The sequence below is a fragment of the Physella acuta genome, unplaced genomic scaffold, assembly GCF_028476545.2.
Source record: "Physella acuta isolate Inbredline_101_S28 unplaced genomic scaffold, ASM2847654v3 ptg000464l, whole genome shotgun sequence".
Lineage (NCBI taxonomy): Eukaryota > Metazoa > Mollusca > Gastropoda > Physidae > Physella > Physella acuta.
The window spans coordinates 593270-615320 of record NW_026731983.1 but is presented as its reverse complement, the minus strand read 5'-3'; the positions used below and the strand labels follow the sequence as shown (position 1 = coordinate 615320).

Sequence of the window (22051 nt, the reverse complement as noted above, 5' to 3'; positions counted from 1 at the left end):
AGCAGCGGCCATGTTTCAAAAACAATAATAGAGTAGTTTCAATTGAAAAATTGTTTATTCGCATGCATGTTGTGTTGATTTTGTGGTTTTATATGGTAGTTTTTTTTTATTGTTTTAATATAAGGCTGTATAGTAATTTTTCTTTTTTTTCTAATATAGTTAAAAATAAATGGCTAATAGACCTTTTCAGACTTATTCCTGTCCACACAAGACGACAACGATTGTCCGGAGGTCGAACTTTTGAACTCTTTATTTGCAGTAATCCAACCAATATTAGATCACCCATAAATGACGTCGCTTATCCGGGGTTAAGACAGCGTGCACTATTACAGAACAAATATAAGATGAACATATTGTTTTAAATAGAAATTGTGATTTGTGGCGGGAAGAGGTTAAGTAGAACTTAGCGACGTGATTTTTGAGAAGTCAGGTTTTTTTTTCGTGTGTTGAAAACTGGGGATTGTTGTGGGAGAAAGACACGCTGCAAAAGAATGACGTCATTCATTGGTGATACATTAAGGCCTAACTGAAGGCTAAGTGGTTGGCTTTTACTATCAAAACATACTTAATTATTTGAATACTACAGTTTTCTGTAACCGCTTGGTTTCTTCCAGCTTTCATTCGTTTGTTTTATATCTCTGTGGTCGATTTCCACCCCCCCCTCCTCCCCACCCCTAAGCATTACAAATATACTCATATTTAAAGCCATATTCATTAATTCACTCTCGCCCACATTACTAAATTTACGACTAAGGTTTACCTAGTCCTACCATCTGGGTGTTGTGAGTACATAGACCACATAAACTTTTGTACGCCAGTAAATGTAAAGTTGTAGATAGAATTTTAACTATTCGCAAAATAAACTGTTAAATTAATTACACGATCAAAATCAATGTTTATTTCAAGGAGAGAAAAAAATCGCAATAAGTCGTAACGATGGTAACGATCGAATTTTGCCGGAGAAAGTGTGGCGTTTTAAAATTGCATGCAGGTCTATAGCAAAGTATCCATCGTGCATATGTTGGTAAAATTGTACACTCTTTGACGTATAATTACAGATAAAACGTTTGAATGGATTTTCTATTCATATTTGATTGTTGAAGCATTTACCCCCCCCCCCCTCCCCTAGTGATCAAAACTGTTTAGAAAATTAATGAACATAAATTCTACTCACACGTGTAATTAATATTTATTGTATTCTAGCCCCAGCCATTTATTTGCTAGCTGAGAACAAAAGGAAAATGGATTACGTCAGAGAGTATCTGGTTTAAGCCTAGTTGCAAAATCTACTCGTGTATCGCTATGTTCGATTTATGTAAAATACTAAGTCTTTGTCAGAACCTTCTTATAGGGATGAGATATCTCACGATCATAAGGAACGTTTCTATGATATTAACATGTCTATTAAGCTATTTTCTACACTTAAATGTCCAGCAGAATATATCAGTTCGATATGTAAGACGGACCCTATTGTCTTGATAGTAATATCAGTAATACCACCACAGTATGGCTGAGGGGTACAGAGGTAGAGAGCGCTGTTATCAACGTTCGGTACTAGAGTTCCGGTCTCCCCCATGTAAACACACATCAGGCATAAATACTATCAATTCAAAGAGTGAAAACCATGATGGAATTAGGATCATACATTGTGTTCGGAAAGTTTTATTATCGTGTGTAGAATATTACGAATACAATCAATATATAAATCCGTATGTTTTGTTGGGTAAACATTGTTCTTCATATACAATTATTTTATATACACTCATTTTATATTTATTATGTTTCTGTTTTTCTCGAAAAAATAATGAACAATAAAGCTAGAATCGATCTTCTCCTTATCGGGAAAACTAGAAATGGTAAAAGTGCGACGGGAAACAGCGTCCCGCGAAAAACGAAATTTGCAAGCGGCCCTAGTACATCATCGTTAACCCAAAACATTGACAACGCGATGACAGAATACAACCGTCGTCAGATAAACGTCGTAGATGGTCTGACAATTTGTGATACTAGATTGGACGATGAGGGGTCAGTTGAGCAGTTGAACGAGGCCGCTCATTTGGCTCTGGCAGCCAATCCTGAAGGCTATCATGCTTTTATTCTGGTCTTTAAATATGGCACGTGAAGAACAGGAGTCGGTTGTGTTGTTAAAGAAAATATTCGGAGATGATTTTGTTCGAAAATTTTGTATTTTAATCTTGACGTGCGGAGATGTTTTTCAGCAAGATCAGGAGGAAACAGATTCAGTAGGATTGGCCTTCTCAGAGTGGTGCCAAAAACAAGATGGCGCCTTTAAGGATTTGGTCGAGGAGTGCTTCCATAGAGTGATTTTGTTTGACAAAAAAAACCAAAGACGAGTTGCTAATAACTGAACAAATCGACCAGTTGATTGAAATGGTCGATGTGTTGGTGTTTCGTGATCGACGATATACAGAAGCAAATTATAAGAATGTCCAGAAAACTAAAGACCGCATCACCGAAACTGGAATACCTCGGATAATCGTCAAGACCGTGCAACCAGCGATCCCAAATGTTCATCCAAGACAAGCCACACCAAACTCTATTGATGCAATAGACGCAACAATAGACGTAATTTCACGCAACAGGATGCTGAGTCTAACTACATCCGTGCATGACACACTGGAAAAACAGAAAGAATTTTCAAGGACTATTACTAGAAACACGAAATCTCCACAATTAAAAATTTCCGATGCAAGAGCTGAAATAAGGAAACAAATGCGACAACGGGAAGCAGAAAGGAGACAGATGATGTCTGAATTACAATGGGGCAAGTCTACAGTAACATATGAAAACCGGTGTGAAATACGAGACTTAGAAAGTTATAAAAAAGAGGAAAGTGGATCAAAATTGCTGCTGAAGAGCATGCTACATTTACGGGAATCTATGATGCGTTTGTCCTATATGTAAATATTCAGATATCATTGATTTTCTAGATTTCAGACATGTGAATTAATGGTATGTTCTTTCATGGCGTTTTAAGTCGTTACTCCAATTAAATATCAGAGTGGGTGTGTTTAAGGTAATATTTTACAAATGAGATTACTTCGTGGGACATTCTAATGCAACATTAAATCTTAAGCATTTTTATCGTAGTGATATCGTTAGTTCGTTACCCTAATGCATTTTCATATTAGTTGTGTTAAGTTTATTAAGTAAAATCTTAAACCGTGCAAACCTTTGGCGTTCTATTCTTTAATCGCAATTTGTTATGACTGTCTACCTATCACCTTTCAATGAAAAGAAATGTTATTTAAGTTATTATTATGAAATTTAAATTAAACATTGCAAAACCAGCAATATTAATCATCTTATTTTATTAAAATATTAATTAACTTAAGAGTTTTCTTTTATACCATCATTACATTTAATAACAATTCAAAATATAAAGTCGGCAATTTACATTTGTAAGCACGTTTTACTGATTCTCTTGCTCATAACAACTCCGAGAGCATGGGAAACCTAACTACTCACGATCAAACCTGACCAGTAGATATACAACACCAAATCAAACCTGACTAGTTGATCCACAACACAAGATCAAACAATGACACATTGCTGGTGAGTTTTTTAAATGATTTGCTATTTTTATTTGTATCACATTTTACACTAACATCATGGATTCTCCAATGCGCGCTCAAAGCCGGACCAAACTAGAATAGCCTACACGTTTATGGTTAAGGTTGCACACCATGTTTAGGGTTAAGAATGAACACTATATTTATGGTTAAGATTACACACCGTGTTTATAGTTAAGATTGCACACTATGATTTGAAAAGGGAGCACTAGTTCTGATTTGCGCGGTACGCGGAAATGAACAGTTGTATTTCCATCATCTTGTCCACGAACAACATTTAAAGTGATATTAATGAGAACATCCATTTAAATTTTAAAAATTCGATCGGCCAGAGGTTTACATGGTAATAAAATACATATGTTAACTTTACAAACGATGTTTGGTAATCTCACGATAAAGCGTCGGAAATTATCTGGTAATGTTTGTTGAGTTTCGGGAACATTCGTTACTGTAAACCATAGTTTATTTGACCGTTGAAATAAGAATAAAGTCAAGTGCATTAAATAAAAGTTTTAACTTAATTTAATGTGTAATTGACAGAAAATTAGCAACAATTAGTAAATCTAAATATAATTAATAAAGTCGAGTGTGGTAATTCATGTTTTTTTATTTAATAATAAAAAAACATGAATTTCTTTAATAAGAAACAAAAAAAAAACTTGCAGAAGATTTGCGACAACTCCATCTAGATTTAGTAAAACAAGACGATTAGATTTACTAAAGTTAAAAGTAGCAGGAAGAACTAGAACAATGTTGAGTTGCAGCAAAAATTAGCACATACACTTAAAATAATTAGAAATACAAGATAATTAGCAAAACAGTATTTAAAATGCAATTAAAATCAATCTATGCGCATTTTAAAGCATTATGTATTAAAAATAATATGGCGGCAAATAAATTATGTTTTACAGTATTTTCGGTGGTTTCCGGAACGGCTCGGCAGACTACGCCATGGTTTTACTGTTTTTTACTGCTGTAAAATTCCGGAATAATAACCGACGCTCTATCGTGATTTTACCCAATACTTAACATGAACAGATTTCTTATAGTTCATGTACCATGTAATTCAGACTTCGTCCAAACGTCCAAAATTATTGAGTCATACCGTCCTCCTAATCACTAATGGACGCGAGCGAGAAGGTATTCGAGAAGCCCATTAATTAATTTAAAAATTATGCAAGGCGTAGTTACAATTAATATATTTATAAAATCCTGTCAGTCTGTTTTTTTTCGGACTTTACTGAAGATTGGATGTATTTGATTTTTTTTATATTTTCGATAACTAAATAAAAAATAAAAAAGCAAAAACAGTTTGGTTTTCACGTGTAATGGCGACATAAATAATTTCATCCTGCTATTCGATAGGCTGCAATAAAATGTATTGTACACATTGTAAGCGAAAACAAAGGAAAACTATGTCATGGGGTCTAAATTTGCATTGTTTTTTTTAAAACTGTTTCTGCAAAGTTTTGTAAACAAATAGTTATCGATCACGGAGACAATATTTGTCTTACGAAAGTGAAAATAAATAAAAATGTAGCCTTAAACTCAAGAAATTATTTTCAAGTTCTCTGGAGTTGCAACTTTAAGGGAATTGATTCTAAAAATTTTACATTTCTGAATTAATTTTAGGCTTAAGTTTTTATTTTTACGGTCGCTTTTTTTACTAAATCTAAAAAAAGCACGTTTTTAATCCTTGTCAACAACATGATGGGAAGAGTCAACTCGCTCGCGCCCGTTGAACGGGTTTTAAACCATAGAAAACAACCGCAGTTTTTATTTAAACTCAGAGCCAGTGGGTGCTAAGCTCAGAGCGGTGGATGTGCTAAGCTCAGAGCGGTGGATGTGCTAAGACAGCACAGTTTACCGAGCTTTCACATTTAACATTTTCCTAAGTTGTGTAGACACGTGCATACAATTCTGCCATGCTGATCTATCTGTTTAAAGAGATGACAGGCTGAAAAGGGGGGGGGGGCTAGAAAAACTTAGGATAAATTATTTTATCACTTTTATAAATATCTTGCTTTTTAAAATAAATTGTGTATACTAGTAGGCGGTGGGTTGAAAGGACATCATTTTAAACTGTAAAAGCTCTCTTACTTTGCAACATGTATAGACAGATACGATGATTTGAAGGGAGGTGATTTTGATCAAAATGGAAAGAACCCTTTAGCCATGTTAATGAAGAGGAATGTGAATATATTGCTTTGAGAAGGTAACGTATTAAGTTTTAATTCTCACTAAAGTTCTTCTTTTCTCTATTTGTACATAGAATAACTTGGTTCACGCCTGCAAACAGTGATTCTCTCATATGGATATAGTAATTCAGTATTAAGTTTAGATACTGCACATGAAATCAACTAGAGCACTATGCTAGAGTGCAAGAAGGACATAGAGTTCCATTTGCCTGTTACAGTAGACCAATCCAGATACAACAAGACGTCACCAAGTGAGCTGTAGTACACCCTAAGGAGTCGAGATAATCTCGTTTTAGTCGTAATCTTGCACAACATTGCAAGAAAATTTGCTCTCCCAAATGTGGTGGTACAGGTGGAGTAGAGTTCACCTATTTATGTGACTTAGGCATAAATAGGGTCAGATACCCATCAGAGCTGGTTTATTGCAGAGACATCATGAGTTCTCGAGATCTAATGCTGAAGATATTAAATGACCGTATTACATTAAATCTACTTAATTTTTTTTAAACAGATATATCCTGTTGTGTTGACGAGAAGCTGAAAAGGGTTCTTCAAAAATGGTACCAGGTAGCCTATAGTTTAATTTCTACAAATAGATTTTGAAAATTAAATTATATTGTTTACGATGTACATACTTAATCCTCTTCACTCCCTGTGGAGTAAAGGGCAGCAACAAATCTTCGCCATTCCACCCTGCCCTGGGCGAGCCACTTCAATTCATGCCAGGTCTTGCCAGTAGCCTGCACTTCTTCCATCTCTCTCCTCCATGCTCCCACTTAATTATTTAACTGCTTCGAATCAAAGTGACCACACCAGGCTCCTAAGCGTTGGTGATCATCCGTATATATCTCCAACTTGTATTATAAAAGATGTAAGTGTTGTGATCTTAAACACCATAGTTTTACTTTAAGGATACATACATCTTTACCCTACACCAGTGGTTCCCATACAAAGCGGTATCGCCACCTGAGGATGGGAGTGTTTGTGTTAGTGTTTGGGTTAATAGAAAAATGTATGAAATTGAGAGGTTTGAAGCTCACACTTGACAGTTCAGAAAGGTTTGTTCTAAGAACAGCATCAACGACAACAGATTGTCGACTGCGGAAGAGAACCTTAGGCCGCGAAATCATGTATAATTTCTATGAATGCGAATCACCGCCTTTGTATATAAAACTATAAAAATTAACAGTTTAGTGGGCAAGAGAAAAAAAGTAGGCGATGAATATATATATATATATATATATATATATATATATATATATATATATATATATATATATATATATGTATATATATATATATATATATATATATATATATATATATATATATTATATATATATATATATATATATATGTGTATATATATATATATATATATATATATATATATATATATATATATATATATATATATATATATATATATATATAATATATATATATATATATATATATATATATAGATATATTCAAATATGTATGTAAGTAAAATTACTACTTCTATTTAACGGAAATTATTCCAAATTTGACAGAAGGCAGAGAATTTGATCTTTTATTTACATGTGAAATTTCATTTAACTATCTGAAATAGTACTCAAGTTCTAGGCTTTTTGAAACATTGACAGTAGAAAAAGTTTCACTTCCGTTTATCGGAAATCGCTCAAAAATTGATACGTATCGACGATTTTGAAATAATACTTACATATTAAATGTTATCAACTTAGCTTTAACGGTACTAAAGTTATCGTGTTAACAGACACACACAGACACATAATCAGATAAACACACACACATACACAAACACACAGACATACGTACAAGATTGCAAAACTATGCTTTTCCCACTCAGGGATGTGTAAAACATCGAGATTTGCAAAAATCTCTAATTATTTTTTTGCACGATTACAAGACTTTCTTTATACTTCGTATATAGATCTACGAGAATGTAAAAATCAAGCATTTTTTCCGCTTCAGTTATTAATGAACTGTAATTTTTAACTCCCAATAGTAAAAGAGAAATCTTGTTTTATTAAATAAAAGTAAATAAGTAATAAAAGTAATAAGTAAAATAAACCGAGAGTGATCTCCCCTAAACGTTCTCGAATATTCTAATACATCACAATTGGGATCGCAATTCGGAATATAGACATGATTTTTGTTTACTTAAACTTTTAAAAATAGAGTAAAATCTAGTAGAAAACAGAATTATTAGTACTTAATAAATTTACATGCGTTTTTTGTTTTGAGAAATCGGAAAAAGCGTAAATTAGTACTTCCGTTCAACAGAAATTATTCAAAACTTGACAGAAAGTAGAGAATTAGATTTTCTACTTACAAGTAAAATTTCATTTATCTATCTGAAATAGTACTCAAGTTATAGGCTTTTGAAAAATTCAACGTAGAAAAAGTACCACTTCCGTTTATCGGAAATCGCTCAAAAGTTGATCAGGATCTACGATTTTGATAAAACACTTACATATGAAATTTCATCAATCTAGCTGTAACGTTACTTAAAATATTGTGTTTACACACACACAGACAGACACACAGACATACGGACAAGATTGCAAAATTATGTTTTTCCGTATCAGTGAGGTGTAAAACGTCGAGATTTGTAAAAATCTCGATTTTTTTTTTGCACAATTACAAGACTTTCTCTATACTTCGTATATACTAGAAAGTAAAAAAGCTAACGTAGTTTCTGTCTATTGAATGGTTTTTTAAATGGATTTAGAAGGTTTAGTCAAAAATGTTATGAAATATTACACGATCTTGCGGAATTCGAGTTTTACACATGCAGTGTTTCTTTCAGACTTTTTTCTCTGGGAGGGAAGGGGGGGGGGCACTTGATATTATCGAGGGGGAGGGGGCGGGTGGCGGACTAAATTTTCCGGGGTGGCGAACACTTGTAAAAGTATATATTTTCTATATAAATTTCATTTCAGGCGGACGTCCATATTGTAACAGACCACCTTGCATGAATGGTGTTGGACGTTCGTATGGATGCATGTTTGACGGATGCATTCCAGGTAATATATCGGGCAATCTGATGAGTTTTGAGAAATATAATAGGCCTAAACGTTCTCCAATATTCTTACATAAAACAACATGAGATGGAAACTCGGGATACAGACATGATTTTTCATCCATTTTAATACTTACATTTTTTTTAAAATTGGAATAAAATCTCTAGAAAAAAGAATTGCACACCAAGTGAACGCCAAATAAAATGTGCATAATACTGCATGATTATTATTAGTAGGCTTACTTTATAAATTCACAAGCGTTTTTTCTGAAAACGGAATTAGCAGCAAAAATTACTTTTTCCGTTCAACTTTCCGTTCCAAATTTAACAGAAAGCAGAAAATTTGAACTTTTACTCACATGTGAAATTTCATATATCTTTCTGAAATAGTACTAAAGTTATAGATTTTTGAAAAAATTTTAAGTAGAAAACGTTACGCTTCCGGTTATCGGAAATGGCTGAAAAGTTTACACGGATCTGCGATTTTGATATAATACTTATATTTGAAATGTCATCAACTTAGCTGTAACGGTACTCAAGTTATCGTGTTTACAGACACACACACACACAGACGAACAGACACACACGTATACACAACACACACACACAGACATACGGACAAGATTGCAAAGCTATGTTTTTTTCGACTCAGGGAGCTGTAAAACGTCGGGATTTGCAAAAATTTCAATTTTTTTTTTGCACAATTCCAAGACTTCCCTCTTCTTCGTATATACCTGAAAATAAAAATCAAGCACTATTTCCATTTCAGTTATTAATGAACTGAAATTATTACCTTGCAATAGTAAGAGAGAAACCTAGTTTCATTTTAAAGTAAAAAAAAAAAACTTGAGGTAGTTTCTGTCTATTACATGGTTTTTTAAATGGATTCTAAAAGATTAGTCAAAAATATTACACGATCTTACGTAATTCGAATTTACACATATGAGCGGGGGATGGGGGGGGGGGGGGGAGAAGGGCACTTGATATTTTCGAGGGTGGCGGGTGGCGGACTAAATTTTCCGAGGTGGCGAACACTTGTAAAAGTATATATTTTCTATATAAATTCCATTTCAGGCGGACGTCCATATTGCAACAGACCACCTTGCATGGATGCTATTGGACGTTCGTATGGATGCTTGTTTGACGGTCGCATTCCAGGTAATACATCGGACAATCTGCTGAGTTTTAAGAAATATATAAGGCCTTAACTTTCTCGAATATTCGAGTTTTACACATGCAGTGTTTCTTTTAGCCTTTTTTCTCTGGAGGGGGGGGGGGGGGCATTTGATATCTTTTTTTTTTGGTTGCAGACAAAATTGTCCGGGGCGTCGAACACTGGCAAAAGTATATATTTTCTATATAAATTCTATTTCAGGCGGACGTCCATATTGTAAAAGACCACCATGCATGCGTGCTGTTGGAGGTCCTAATGGCTGCTGCATGTTTGACAGTTCCAAAGCTTTTGATGCATCGGCTGATCTGCTGTGTTGTGAAAAATGTAAAAAGCCAACTGGGAGACCAACCAATACACTTGGTGACTACTGTAGCTGTGATTGCTGTAGCTGTGATTGTTATTGCTGTGATACATATAGCTGTGATTACTGTAGCTGTCATTGATGTAGTTCTGTAAGTCACGAATCTGAGTGCGGCAAGCAGCCAGAAAATCTTGCAAACTATTTTCCCCATCTAAATTTACACGTACGGGAGTGAGGTAAAGCTTAGATTGATATTATTAGATGTTCACAACATTAGAAGAAATCAATCGAATCAATTGCCTCCTATTTTTTCTTTCCATGTAGAAACGCAAGGTGTATCGGAGGATCGTGGAAAGAACACTTCATTGGACAGGCATCTCGACGAAAGCTCTTCCTCATCAAATGAAAGTTTATTCAAGGACCTCTCGGGTAGTGTTTAAATATTTGATTAAACACCTTTTACATATCACACTATTTTTTTACTGGTATTAATCAAGAGAGGACAAAATTTCCACCTTAATTTTTGTGGCATCTTTAACTATCGTCTTACTCCTTTTTTTTAAATGACTTGAGCCTATTTTACAGGAGCCAATAAGTCGGGGCCACTTTGATGGGGCCACTTTGACGGGGCCATTTTGACCGGGTCGTTTTGACGGGGGTCGATTTGACGGGGTCATATTATCGGGGCCGTTTTGACGGGGCCAATTTGTCCCGGGCCGATCTGACAGGACACCATTTATATATATATATATATATATATATATATATATATATATATATATATATATATATGCATTATTACACGAAGACGTTATCTGTTGTTAGTACTTTATAAATTCACATGCGTTTTTGAGAAATCAGAAATAGCAAAAACTACTACTTCCGGTCAACGGAAGTTACTCAAAATGTGATGTAAGGAACTGAATGTGATCATTAAAGTACATGTGAAATTTGAAACAATACTCAAGTTATAGCCTTTTGAAAAATTAGAAAATTTCCATTTCAGGCGGACGTCCATATTGTAAAAGACCACCATGCATGCGTGCTGTTGGAGGTCCTAATGGCTGCTGCATGTTTGACAGTTCCAAAGCTTTTGATGCATCGGTTGATCTGCTGTGTTGTGAAAAATGTAAAAAGCCAACTGGGAGACCAACCAATACACTTGGTGACTACTGTAGCTGTGATTGATGTAGCTGTGATTGATGTAGCTGTGATTGATGTAGCTGTGCTTGATGTAGCTGTGATTGATGTAGCTGTGAATGATGTAGCTGTAATTGCTGTAGCTGTGAAAGATGTAGCTGTAATTGCTGTAGCTGTGATTGATGTAGCTGTGATTGATGCAGCTGTGAAAGATGTAGCTGTGATTGATGTAGCTGTGATTGATGTAGCTGCGATTGCTGTAGATCTGATTGATGTAACTGTGATAACTGTAGCTGTGATTGAAGTAGGTGTAATTGCTGTTGCTGTGATTGCTATAGCTGTCATTGATGCAGTTGTAATTATCGTAGCTGTGATTACTGTAGCTGTGATTGGTGTAGCATTGATTGTTGTTTCTGTCATACATATAGCTTTGATTACTGTAGCTGTCATTGATGTAGCTGTCATTTATTTAGTTCTGTAAGTCACGAATCTGGGCGCGGCAAGCAACCAGAAAATCTTGCAAACTATTTTCCCCATCTAAATTTACACGTATGGGAGTGAAGTAAAGCTTAGATTGATATTATTAGATGTTCACAACATTAAAAGTGACCAATTTAATCAATTTCCTTCTTTATTCTTTTCATGCAGTAAAGTTCGGTGTATCGGAGGATCGTGAAAAGACCAATTCAATTGACCGGCAGTTCGACGTAAGCTCTGCCTCATCATCAAAGGAAAGTTTATTCAAGAACCTTTCAGGTAGGGTTTAAATATTTGATTACACAACTTTGACATTTTACATAATAGTTTTACTCATATGAGCCGAGAGAGGACAAACTTTCCACCTTAATTTTTGTGACATATTTAACTATCGTCTAACTCCTGTTTTAAAAATAATGGTCTCTGTTATTAAAATAAATGTGGTTATACAAACGTCAGTTGTTGTAGCTTGTAGGGTGAGTTCGTCAGCGTGCTATTTAAATTCCATATATATATATATATATATATATATATATATATATATATATATATATATATATATATATATGTATATATATATATGTATATATATATATATATATATATATATATATATATATATATATATACATATATATATATATATATATATATATATATATATATATATGGAAGTTAATAACACGAAGATAAAATGCAATGTATGTGTGTGTGTTTGTTTTTCAATTTGTTAGTCTGTCTTTTATGCAATACTACACCTTTCATCTGATAGCCATGAAACTTTGGGAAGTTGTTAAGAATACTACTGGGGAATTTTCCGGGGAAAAAAGAAATCAATTTCGCACGGGCGGCGTCACGGCAGGGTGCGATTTGGCGCCCTGGATAACGCGGGGACGGTCAAGCTAATATTGTATCTAACTTTCGCATATAATTAAAAAAATACGAGTTGGAATATATAAATATTACTTTGAAAACACCAAAAGAAGTAAAGTTCCTCTTTGAGAATGAAAGACCGATAGAGCGGATGAAAAAGAGTTCATTTGTTTCTTAACCTCTGCATTTAATGGGTTTGTAATTAATTCCCACATAAATTCATTATTTTTTTCAATTAGATGATTAGTTAAGCGTTTTCTATTTAAAAAATTGTAATATTGCTTGAATCTAGATCTTGCAATTTTATTTTTAAACTAATTTATTTTGATTTTAAGATTTTGTTCGACAAAAATTATGAAATTTTTCATCGATGTTGATTTTACTTATATTAATACTATAATAGTGAATTTGAACGCATTTTCATTTTCTATTGCAACAATTTTTATTTTATACAATTTTATAAATAATGACTAATAATTAAGTTTTAAAGTAATTTTTTATATCCTAATGTTTTCTTTATTTACTTTTGTGTTGTTATATATATATATATATATATATATATATATATATATATATATATATATATATATATATATATATGTATGTATATATATATATATATATATATATATATATATATATATATATATATATATAGTAATGCCCCTTCTTCTATATTCATAGATGGCTGCAGGATAAATAATAGCAGACCACATACTGTAGGGCATGAAGAAAATTTGAAGGTAAGTCTGTATAAGCGTTCTTATTTCATAATTTAGTTTGGTTTTTTTTTTTGAGAAGCATGTAAAGTGATATATATTTAAGTATGATACTGATGGCTCAAATATTATTTTACAGCATTTTTACTAAATCTGGCAACTTAATGTCGAACCACTTATAATTCAACGATTTCGTAACTTTCAATATAAATTCATCTCCGATGACACTGAAACAATTTCACATACTGAGTCAGCCTAGACATTAGATTTGACATTTATATATAACTAATGTTCCCTAACTAATATAAAAGGGGAGACGGTAAGATTCTAAACTATCAGTTGCTTGACGACGGTGAACTGGTTAGGTTTTTTTTTGCTTGAGATGTACCCACGGACAAAGAATGTGTAGACAACTGTCTTTTAGAGATCGTAAGTTACTGCAGGAGTTAAAACATTGTGCTATTCCTATTTTCTGCCACCAAATGTTTTTACTGAACAAATATAAAAGGAAATTCTACTTATTCTACAGTCGCATTATGAAATTAATATTGTGATGTTTAAAAAATAAAGTAATCAAGCAAATGTTTTAAAAGCTACTTGTTCGCTCTCTCTAAAACTCTCGCTACTTTTTTCCCTAGGATTTATGCTTCAGCTGTCTTGTGAGCGTACTATAAGAAAGTGATAGATTTTTGTTATATTGAAGGTGAAATTTTTACACCCACCCCCCACCCCATTATGCAACAGATTAAGATCTAGTTTCTACCAATGGTTGTTGGATTTAGAAATGAATCGAATATAGTTTCTAGTATTGAAATAGTTACATTTTCTTGAATATAAGTAGAACTATACCGTACTGATCAAAAGTTTGACTTTATTGTTATAGATAACTTTTTTTTTTTTGCAAAATATGCTACTGTTTAGTTAAATTTTAAGAATAAAGAAAGATATAACAAATATTAGATTTATAATGGTATAAAAAATTATTACAAATTATGAGTACTCAGAAATAAAAGGTATATTTTCTCAATCTTTTTGTTGTAAAAAAACAACTTTTAGTAGGGCTATCGAGTTTTGGTCAAACATAGAATTCTGGTTTCCCCTGGTGTCAGATATGCATTGAACTTTTATTGGACTGGATAAAATAAATACCTTACGTTTGATGTATGCTATGCTACATAAGTTTATATTTTACAGCTATCCAATATTTTGCAGCTATACAGTATTTTGCTTCTCTGTTTCCAGAAAAGTATGAATATACAACCTAGTATTGATCTGCTCTTGATTGGAAAAACCGGAAATGGCAAAAGTGCGACTGGAAATTCCATTGTAGGGAAACGAAAGTTTGCGAGCGAGTCCAGTACATCTTCTGTGACGAAAGAGTTCGACGCCGATATCACAGAACACAACGGTCGTCAGATTAAAGTCGTGGATGGTCTGGCATTTTGTGACACAAGGTTGGATAATGAACGGTCAGTTGAGCAGTTGAATGATGAAGCAAAATTGGCTCTGGCAGCCAATCCTGAAGGCTATCATGCTTTTCTTCTCGTCCTGAAATATGGCAATAGATTTACACGGGACGAACAGGAGTCGGTTGTGTTGTTAAAGAAAATATTCGGAGATGATTTTGTTAGTAATTATTGTTGTCTGATCTTGACATGCGGAGATGTTTTTCATCAAGATCAGGAGGAAACAGATTCTGTAGGATTGACCTTCTCAGACTGGTGCCAAAAACAAGATGGCGCCTTTAAGGATTTGCTCGAGGAGTGTTGCAATAGGGTGATCTTGTTTGATAATAAAACCAAAGACGAGAAAAAGAAAAATGAACAGATTGATAATTTAATTCAAATGGTTGATGAGTTGAGATTTCGCGATCGACGTTATATGGAAGCTCACTATGAAAAGGCTCAGAAAATCAAAGATAATGTGGCAGCCAAACCAAAGGTGCTCACGACAAACGGCGAGACCACGGTAAAAGATGAACGTCCAGTTGTTGGACAGCCGCAAGTCTCACATGAGACAGTAGACTTAGTCACACTTGACAAGATGTTGAGTCAAACTAATACTGTCCAGGTCATACTGACCAAGCAGGAAGAATTTTCTGGAGCTCTTCAATACCTGACTGAAATCTTGGATTCTCTACAAAAACAGGTTTCTGATGAAAGCGCTTTCTCTCGCAGATGTATTGAAGAAATACAACAAAGTCGACAACAGGAAGAAGAAATGAAACATGTCTTCGATAAAGAGCTGAAAAATCAAAGAGAGGATTATGAAAATCAGATTGAGGACTTAAAACGCGATGAGCAACAGAGGAGGGAAATAGAACGCAATCACCAGAAGAGATTTGAAGATCTGGTGCAACAGAGGCGAGACACTGAGCGCGGACCTCAAAGGATTCACAGAGTAATGGAACAGGCAGGACAAGCACAGCAAGAAGGGGGAATGTTTGACCTCAAAAATATTCTTTCGGAAAGTCTGAAACTGGTACAAGAAGGAGAGGGAACGTTTGACATCAAAAATAATCTTTTGGAAAAACTGAAACTGGTACAGGAAGGACTGAAGCTAGTGGAGAATGAACAGATAAACTTAAGTCAGCGAATGTCAGGTGACTTAAGTCAGCAGCCGTCTTAAGTTTAGGTGAGAATCCCAGTGTTGCCTCAACCGTGTGTCACTAATGAGCTTTGTAAGTCAAAGTAAATTAGGCTGGTGGTGTTTAGGCGGCGGAGTTGTTCTTCTCTTATTTTAATTAAAATAAAGTTACAGCACTGGCTGTTTGCAAAATACAAATGTTGTATAGAAAATGTTTATTTTCCAAATTTACGATTTAAAAAATAATAAGTTCTTTTCAGAGTTAATTCATTGAAATAAGCGTATCAATAACAGTGTTTCTTCCAGACTTTTTTCTCCGGGGGTGCACTTGAAATTTTTTGGGCGGGCGGACAACAATTTCCGGGGGGCGGATACTGTCAAAAGTATTTTCTATATAAATTCCATTTCATTCGGGGGAGATGCCTCGAAGAAACTCTGATCAATAAGACAGTGCTCTTACAGACTAGAATGTATTTTTTAAAGTTGCAATAAATTGCTTTTCCTTTCATTCTTTCTTTCGGGCTTGTGGTTGAATTGTTAGCACCAGTTTGGTTGTGTGCTATATTACTTTTAGGTATTACGTTTGTTCATAGTGGACCCTTGAGGACGGTTACAAATATAATTTATTTCGAAAGTGATAACTATATTTTACATATACTTAATTCAGAAGTTCAATTTAATATCAATTGTTAACCCTCATGGTGAAAGAATGCAGTAATTTATATAACTCGTATATACCTATTTAATCGAATAACAAATCAATTAAAGGGGGAGGGGTAGGCTCTTTTAAAAAAAACTTTTTTAATACTCGTTAGGAAACAATTGTTTCTCTATAGTTGTTTTACAGTACATCTGCATACGTGTTTCCACTACATTAAACCGGGAGTTATCTCCCCTAATCTTTCTCGAATATTGTTATATGAAACAACAGAGGATGGAAACTCGGAGTATAGACATGATTTTTATCCATTTTAAATACTTAAACTTTTTAAAATAGATTAAAATCTCGTAGAAAAAAAGAATTGCACACCAAGTGAACGCCAAATAAAACGTGTATTGTAGTGCAGAATATTATGAGTACTTTATAAAATCATATGCGTTTTGTGAGAAATGGGAAATAGTGTAAATTATTACTTTTGGTCAACGGAAATCGCTCAAAATTCGAAAGATGGCAGGGTATTAGATCTTTTACTTACATGCGAAATTACATTTATCTATCTGAAATAGTACTCAAATTATAGGCTTTTGAAAAATTTAAAGTAGAAAAAGTTCCACTTCCGTTTATCGGAAAGCGCACACAAGTTTTTTTCGGATCTACGATTTTGATATAATAGTTGTATATGAAATTTCATTAACCTAGCTGTTACGATACTCAAGTTATCGTGTTTACACACACACACACAGACAGAATTGGATACTCTATTATGCATAAAACACAAACATTTTGATAAACCTAGATTTATAATTTTTCCCCGATTAAAATAAGTCTTGTATATCCTAAATGTGAGGAGGGACTGAAGAGTAAAACCGTAAAAACTGTCAAAACTTCATGTGATTTTTGTTCACGTTTACAATACTTTCTCTATACTCTTTAAACGAGAAAGTAAAAATTGGTGGAAAAATCTTGGTAACTATGAAAATGGCGGCAATTTTGAAAAATCAACCCCTTCGTAGGATTTCCACCATTCATAAAATATTATATTTTAAGCCAAATAAACAATGATTTCATAATCTTCTACCATATTTTTGGATTACTCAGCCTCGTAACAACCCTTCAGATGGAAAGTGTTCCAAAAGTCTAGCTTTGCCAAGTGTCGCCTCTATAGGTAGGTTCTAGCTCTAAATGAATTCTACTCAACAAAACAGCTGATGATGTTTTTCTGGTAGTTTGAGAAGGTAACAAATCGGCCAAGAAACAAAATAATATATCTAATATAATATTCGGCACGTTACTCTACATGATTTTGGATACGCACCATGATTAGAAAAGCAAGCACCTTTTCGACTATCATCTACTGTAAATGAACGGATATGTGTACTTCGTCTGGTCAAAAGACGCCATTCTATTCTTACCATCTTTTTAACCCATATTATCCCAAGGTCTCAAATTTTTATAATTTTTTGATATGGTTTAGCTTTTGGGCACTGAATGAAGGAATGACTATGGATTTTTTTTTAAAATCAATACTTTTTTAAATATCGATTTTTTTAAGAAACGTCCCATAATTGGGACGCTAGCAACGAACGGCCCCATGTACATTTATTGAAAAATAAAATCATTTTTCACGAAATATGGCTAATCACGCAAAAATTAAGCTGTATACTGATTTTGTATTGTTAGACCAATGATTACATTGTTTAGGACAGCTAAAAATACTGATAATGATCAATTGGGTTAGTCATACCATGGTCTAAAATGCAGAAATTATGTTCAAAAGTCTAGTTTTCTTTCAATCTAGCATCCATCAAAGTGAACAACACTTGGAAATAAGTAAAGCTGTACATAAATATTTGCATCTGTGTTTCACGTTAGTGTCCAATAAATGTGACGTTTGTGTAACAATCTACATGGGGCCATTCGTTGCTAGCGTCCCACTTATGGGACGCTTGTTGCACACTTGATATAACGAAGTAGTAAAAAAATTGATATTTTTAAATTTTTATCAGATAGAAATATGGTACTGCTACAAGTTTCAAATGTATTTAGCACTTAAAATGTTAATATTTTAGAAGATATGCATTTTCCTGTGCGCATGTTTTCTTTTTTCCGCCATTTTGAATAGTCCTGCAAATCAGGCACTATAACATTTTTCTAATTTAATTTTTTTTCACAAAACACACACAAATTCAATAGTTTAGCCATTTTCAAATACAATGAAACATATTTTGTGTTTTAACTAGTTTTTAATAAATTTTAGCAATTTTTTTTTACAAGCGTCCCGCGTCCCATAAGTGGGACGCTAGCAGAATATGGGTTGATACACAACAAAATATCCAACCTGACTAGTTGATACACAACACAGGATCAAACCTGACAAGTTGATACACAACACAAGATCAAACCTGACTAGTTGATACACAACACAAGATCAAACCTGACTAGTTAATACACAACACAAGATCCAACCTGACTAGTTGATACACAACACAAGATCAAACCTGACTAGTTGATTCACAACACAAGATCAGACCAGACTAGTTGATACACAGCACAAGATCAAACCTGACTAGTTGATACACAAGATCAAACCTGACTAGTTGAGACACAACAAAATATCCAACCTGACTAGTTGATACACAACACAGGATCAAACCTGACAAGTTGATACACAACACAAGATCAACCCTGACTAGTTGATACACAACACAAGATCAAACCTCACTAGTTGATACACAACAAAATATCCAACCTGATTAGTTGATACACAACACAAGATCAAACCTGACTAGTTGATACACAACACAAGATCCAACCTGACTAGTTGATACACAACACAAGATCAAACCCGACAAGTTGATACACAACACAAGATCAAACCTGACAAGTTGATACACAACACAATATCAAACCTGACTAGTTGATACACAAGATCAAACCTGACTAGTTGATACACAACACAAGATCAAACCCGACAAGTTGATACACAACACAAGATCAAACCTGACAAGTTGATACACAACACAATATCAAACCTGACTAGTTGATACACAACACAAGATCAAACCTGACAAGTTGATACACAACACAAGATCAAACCTGACTAGTTGATACACAGCACAAGATCAAACCTGACTAGTTGATACACAACACAAGATCAAACCTGACTAGTTGATACACAACACAAGATCAAACCTGACAAGTTGATACACAACACAAGATCAAACCTGACTAGTTGATACACAACACAAGATCAAACCTGACTAGTTGACACACAACACAAGATCAAACCTGACTAGTTGATACACAACACAAGATCAAACCTGACTAGTTGATACACAACACAAGATCAAACCTGACTAGTTGATACACAACACAAGATCAAACCTGACAAGTTGATACACAACACAAGATCAAACCTGACTAGTTGATACACAACACAAGATCAAACCTGACTAGTTGACACACAACACAAGATCAAACCTGACTAGTTGATACACAACACAAGATCAAACCTGACTAGTTGATACACAACACAAGATCAAACCTGACTAGTTAATACACAACACAAGATCAAACCTGACAAGTTGATACACAACACAAGATCAAACCTGACTAGTTGATACACAACACAAGATCAAACCTGACTAGTTGATACACAACACAAGATCAAACCTGACTAGTTGATACACAACACAACATCAAACCTGACTAGTTGATACACAACACAAGATCAAACCTGACTAGTTGATACACAACACAAGATCCAACCTGACTAGTTGATACACAACACAAGATCAAACCTGACTAGTTGATACACAACACAAGATCAAACCTGACTAGTTGATACACAACACAAGATCAAACCTGACTAGTTGATACACAACACAACATCAAACCTGACTAGTATATACACAAACTGGACAGAAAATGGGGAGTCAGGAAAGCTGCAACCTTCTGGTAAAATCAGCCAGCTTCAGTTGTTCTACTTGTTTGAACAAATTGACTGAGTTCTAGGCACTCTCTTATGTGTTAGTGTGTTTTTTGGTGGCCGGAAAGAACCGCAACGGAAAAAAGCGCAACGGAAAAAAGCGCAAAACAAAAAGCGCAAAGGAAAAAAGCGCAAACGGAAAAAAGCGCAAAGAGAAAAAAGCGCAAACGGAAAAAAGCGCAAACAGAAAAAAGCGCACAGGGAAAAAAGCGCAAACGGAAAAAAGCGCAAACGGAAAAAAGCGCAAACAGAAAAAAGCGCAAACGGAAAACAGCGCAAACAGAAAAAAGCGCACACAGAAAAAAAGCGCAAACAGAAAAAAGCGCAAACGGAAAAAAGCGCAAACAGAAAAAGCGCACACAGAAAAAGCGCAAACGGAAAAAAGCGCAAAAAGAAAAAAAGCGCAAACAGAAAAATGCGCAACCAGAAAAAACACAACAAAAAATTTGCAAAAGAGAAATTTAGCACAAAGACCATATGGACTAGATGACACATTTATACATGACTGTTAGTGATGCTGTGAGAGTGTCGTGTTTGATCACGTGATCTACTACCATTTAAAGCGTACCACTACCATCTGCATTCCCATCACCACGATACAGGCGATAATCAGTTTACACAATGCCTATTATTTTCTTGGTCAATAATTATTCTACTACTATTCTCGTATAAACATAAAACTATCGACATTACACGAAGTATCTTTCACATTCTCCCTAGTCCGAACTACCTAGCTTGCATACCGTAACAACCCGTTCATATGGCAAAACTTCACTCTCTTTCATCCGCGTCATCAAACATGCATTCGTCATATCTCTCGTAACAACATTCATTCGCACCAAAATAACAATTATGTATTTAATGTTTTTTTCACATCATGACGCACCTACCTACCTACCTATTAACCACCTACCTACCTAACTACCTACCTAACTACCCACCTACCCACTTACCCACTTACCCACCTACCCGCCTACATACTTACCAACCTACCCACCAAAATGTATCGGCGAAGTTCGTAAGTTTCGTAAACTGTACTAGACATCTTTTTTTTAATGAAAATTCATTGACATCATTGACATATGTTACATATATGTTACATTTAGCGACAACCTTAATTAGTGCGTTGGGCTTGTATGAAAACTCACTTCGAACTAACTCAATTACATGCTATTTATTTTAACATTACACGGTAAGCGTCACCCAACTGTTGTGATGTGAGGTGGGGACAGGTTCGACAATAAACCAAAACGAAAGTACGAAAGAGACATAGACTGCCTATTAGAGAATGGACCCCTTAACTTTCCTAACCC

General features: G+C 34.4%; 1 protein-coding gene across 1 annotated transcript in view; it reads left to right on the top strand.

Moving 5' to 3' along the window:
• LOC131943629 (uncharacterized) overlaps positions 1-16269 on the top strand; it is a 31597-nt gene extending 15328 nt beyond the window's left edge. Inside the window, exons 6-10 of the mRNA XM_059303829.1 lie at positions 10619-10723; positions 11301-11459; positions 12083-12190; positions 13469-13527; positions 14746-16269. Coding sequence (XP_059159812.1) covers positions 10619-10723; positions 11301-11459; positions 12083-12190; positions 13469-13527; positions 14746-16131 — 1817 coding nt within the window. The 3' untranslated portion in view covers positions 16132-16269. The remainder of the gene's footprint in view (positions 1-10618; positions 10724-11300; positions 11460-12082; positions 12191-13468; positions 13528-14745) is intronic.
• The last annotated feature ends 5782 nt before the right edge of the window (positions 16270-22051 follow it).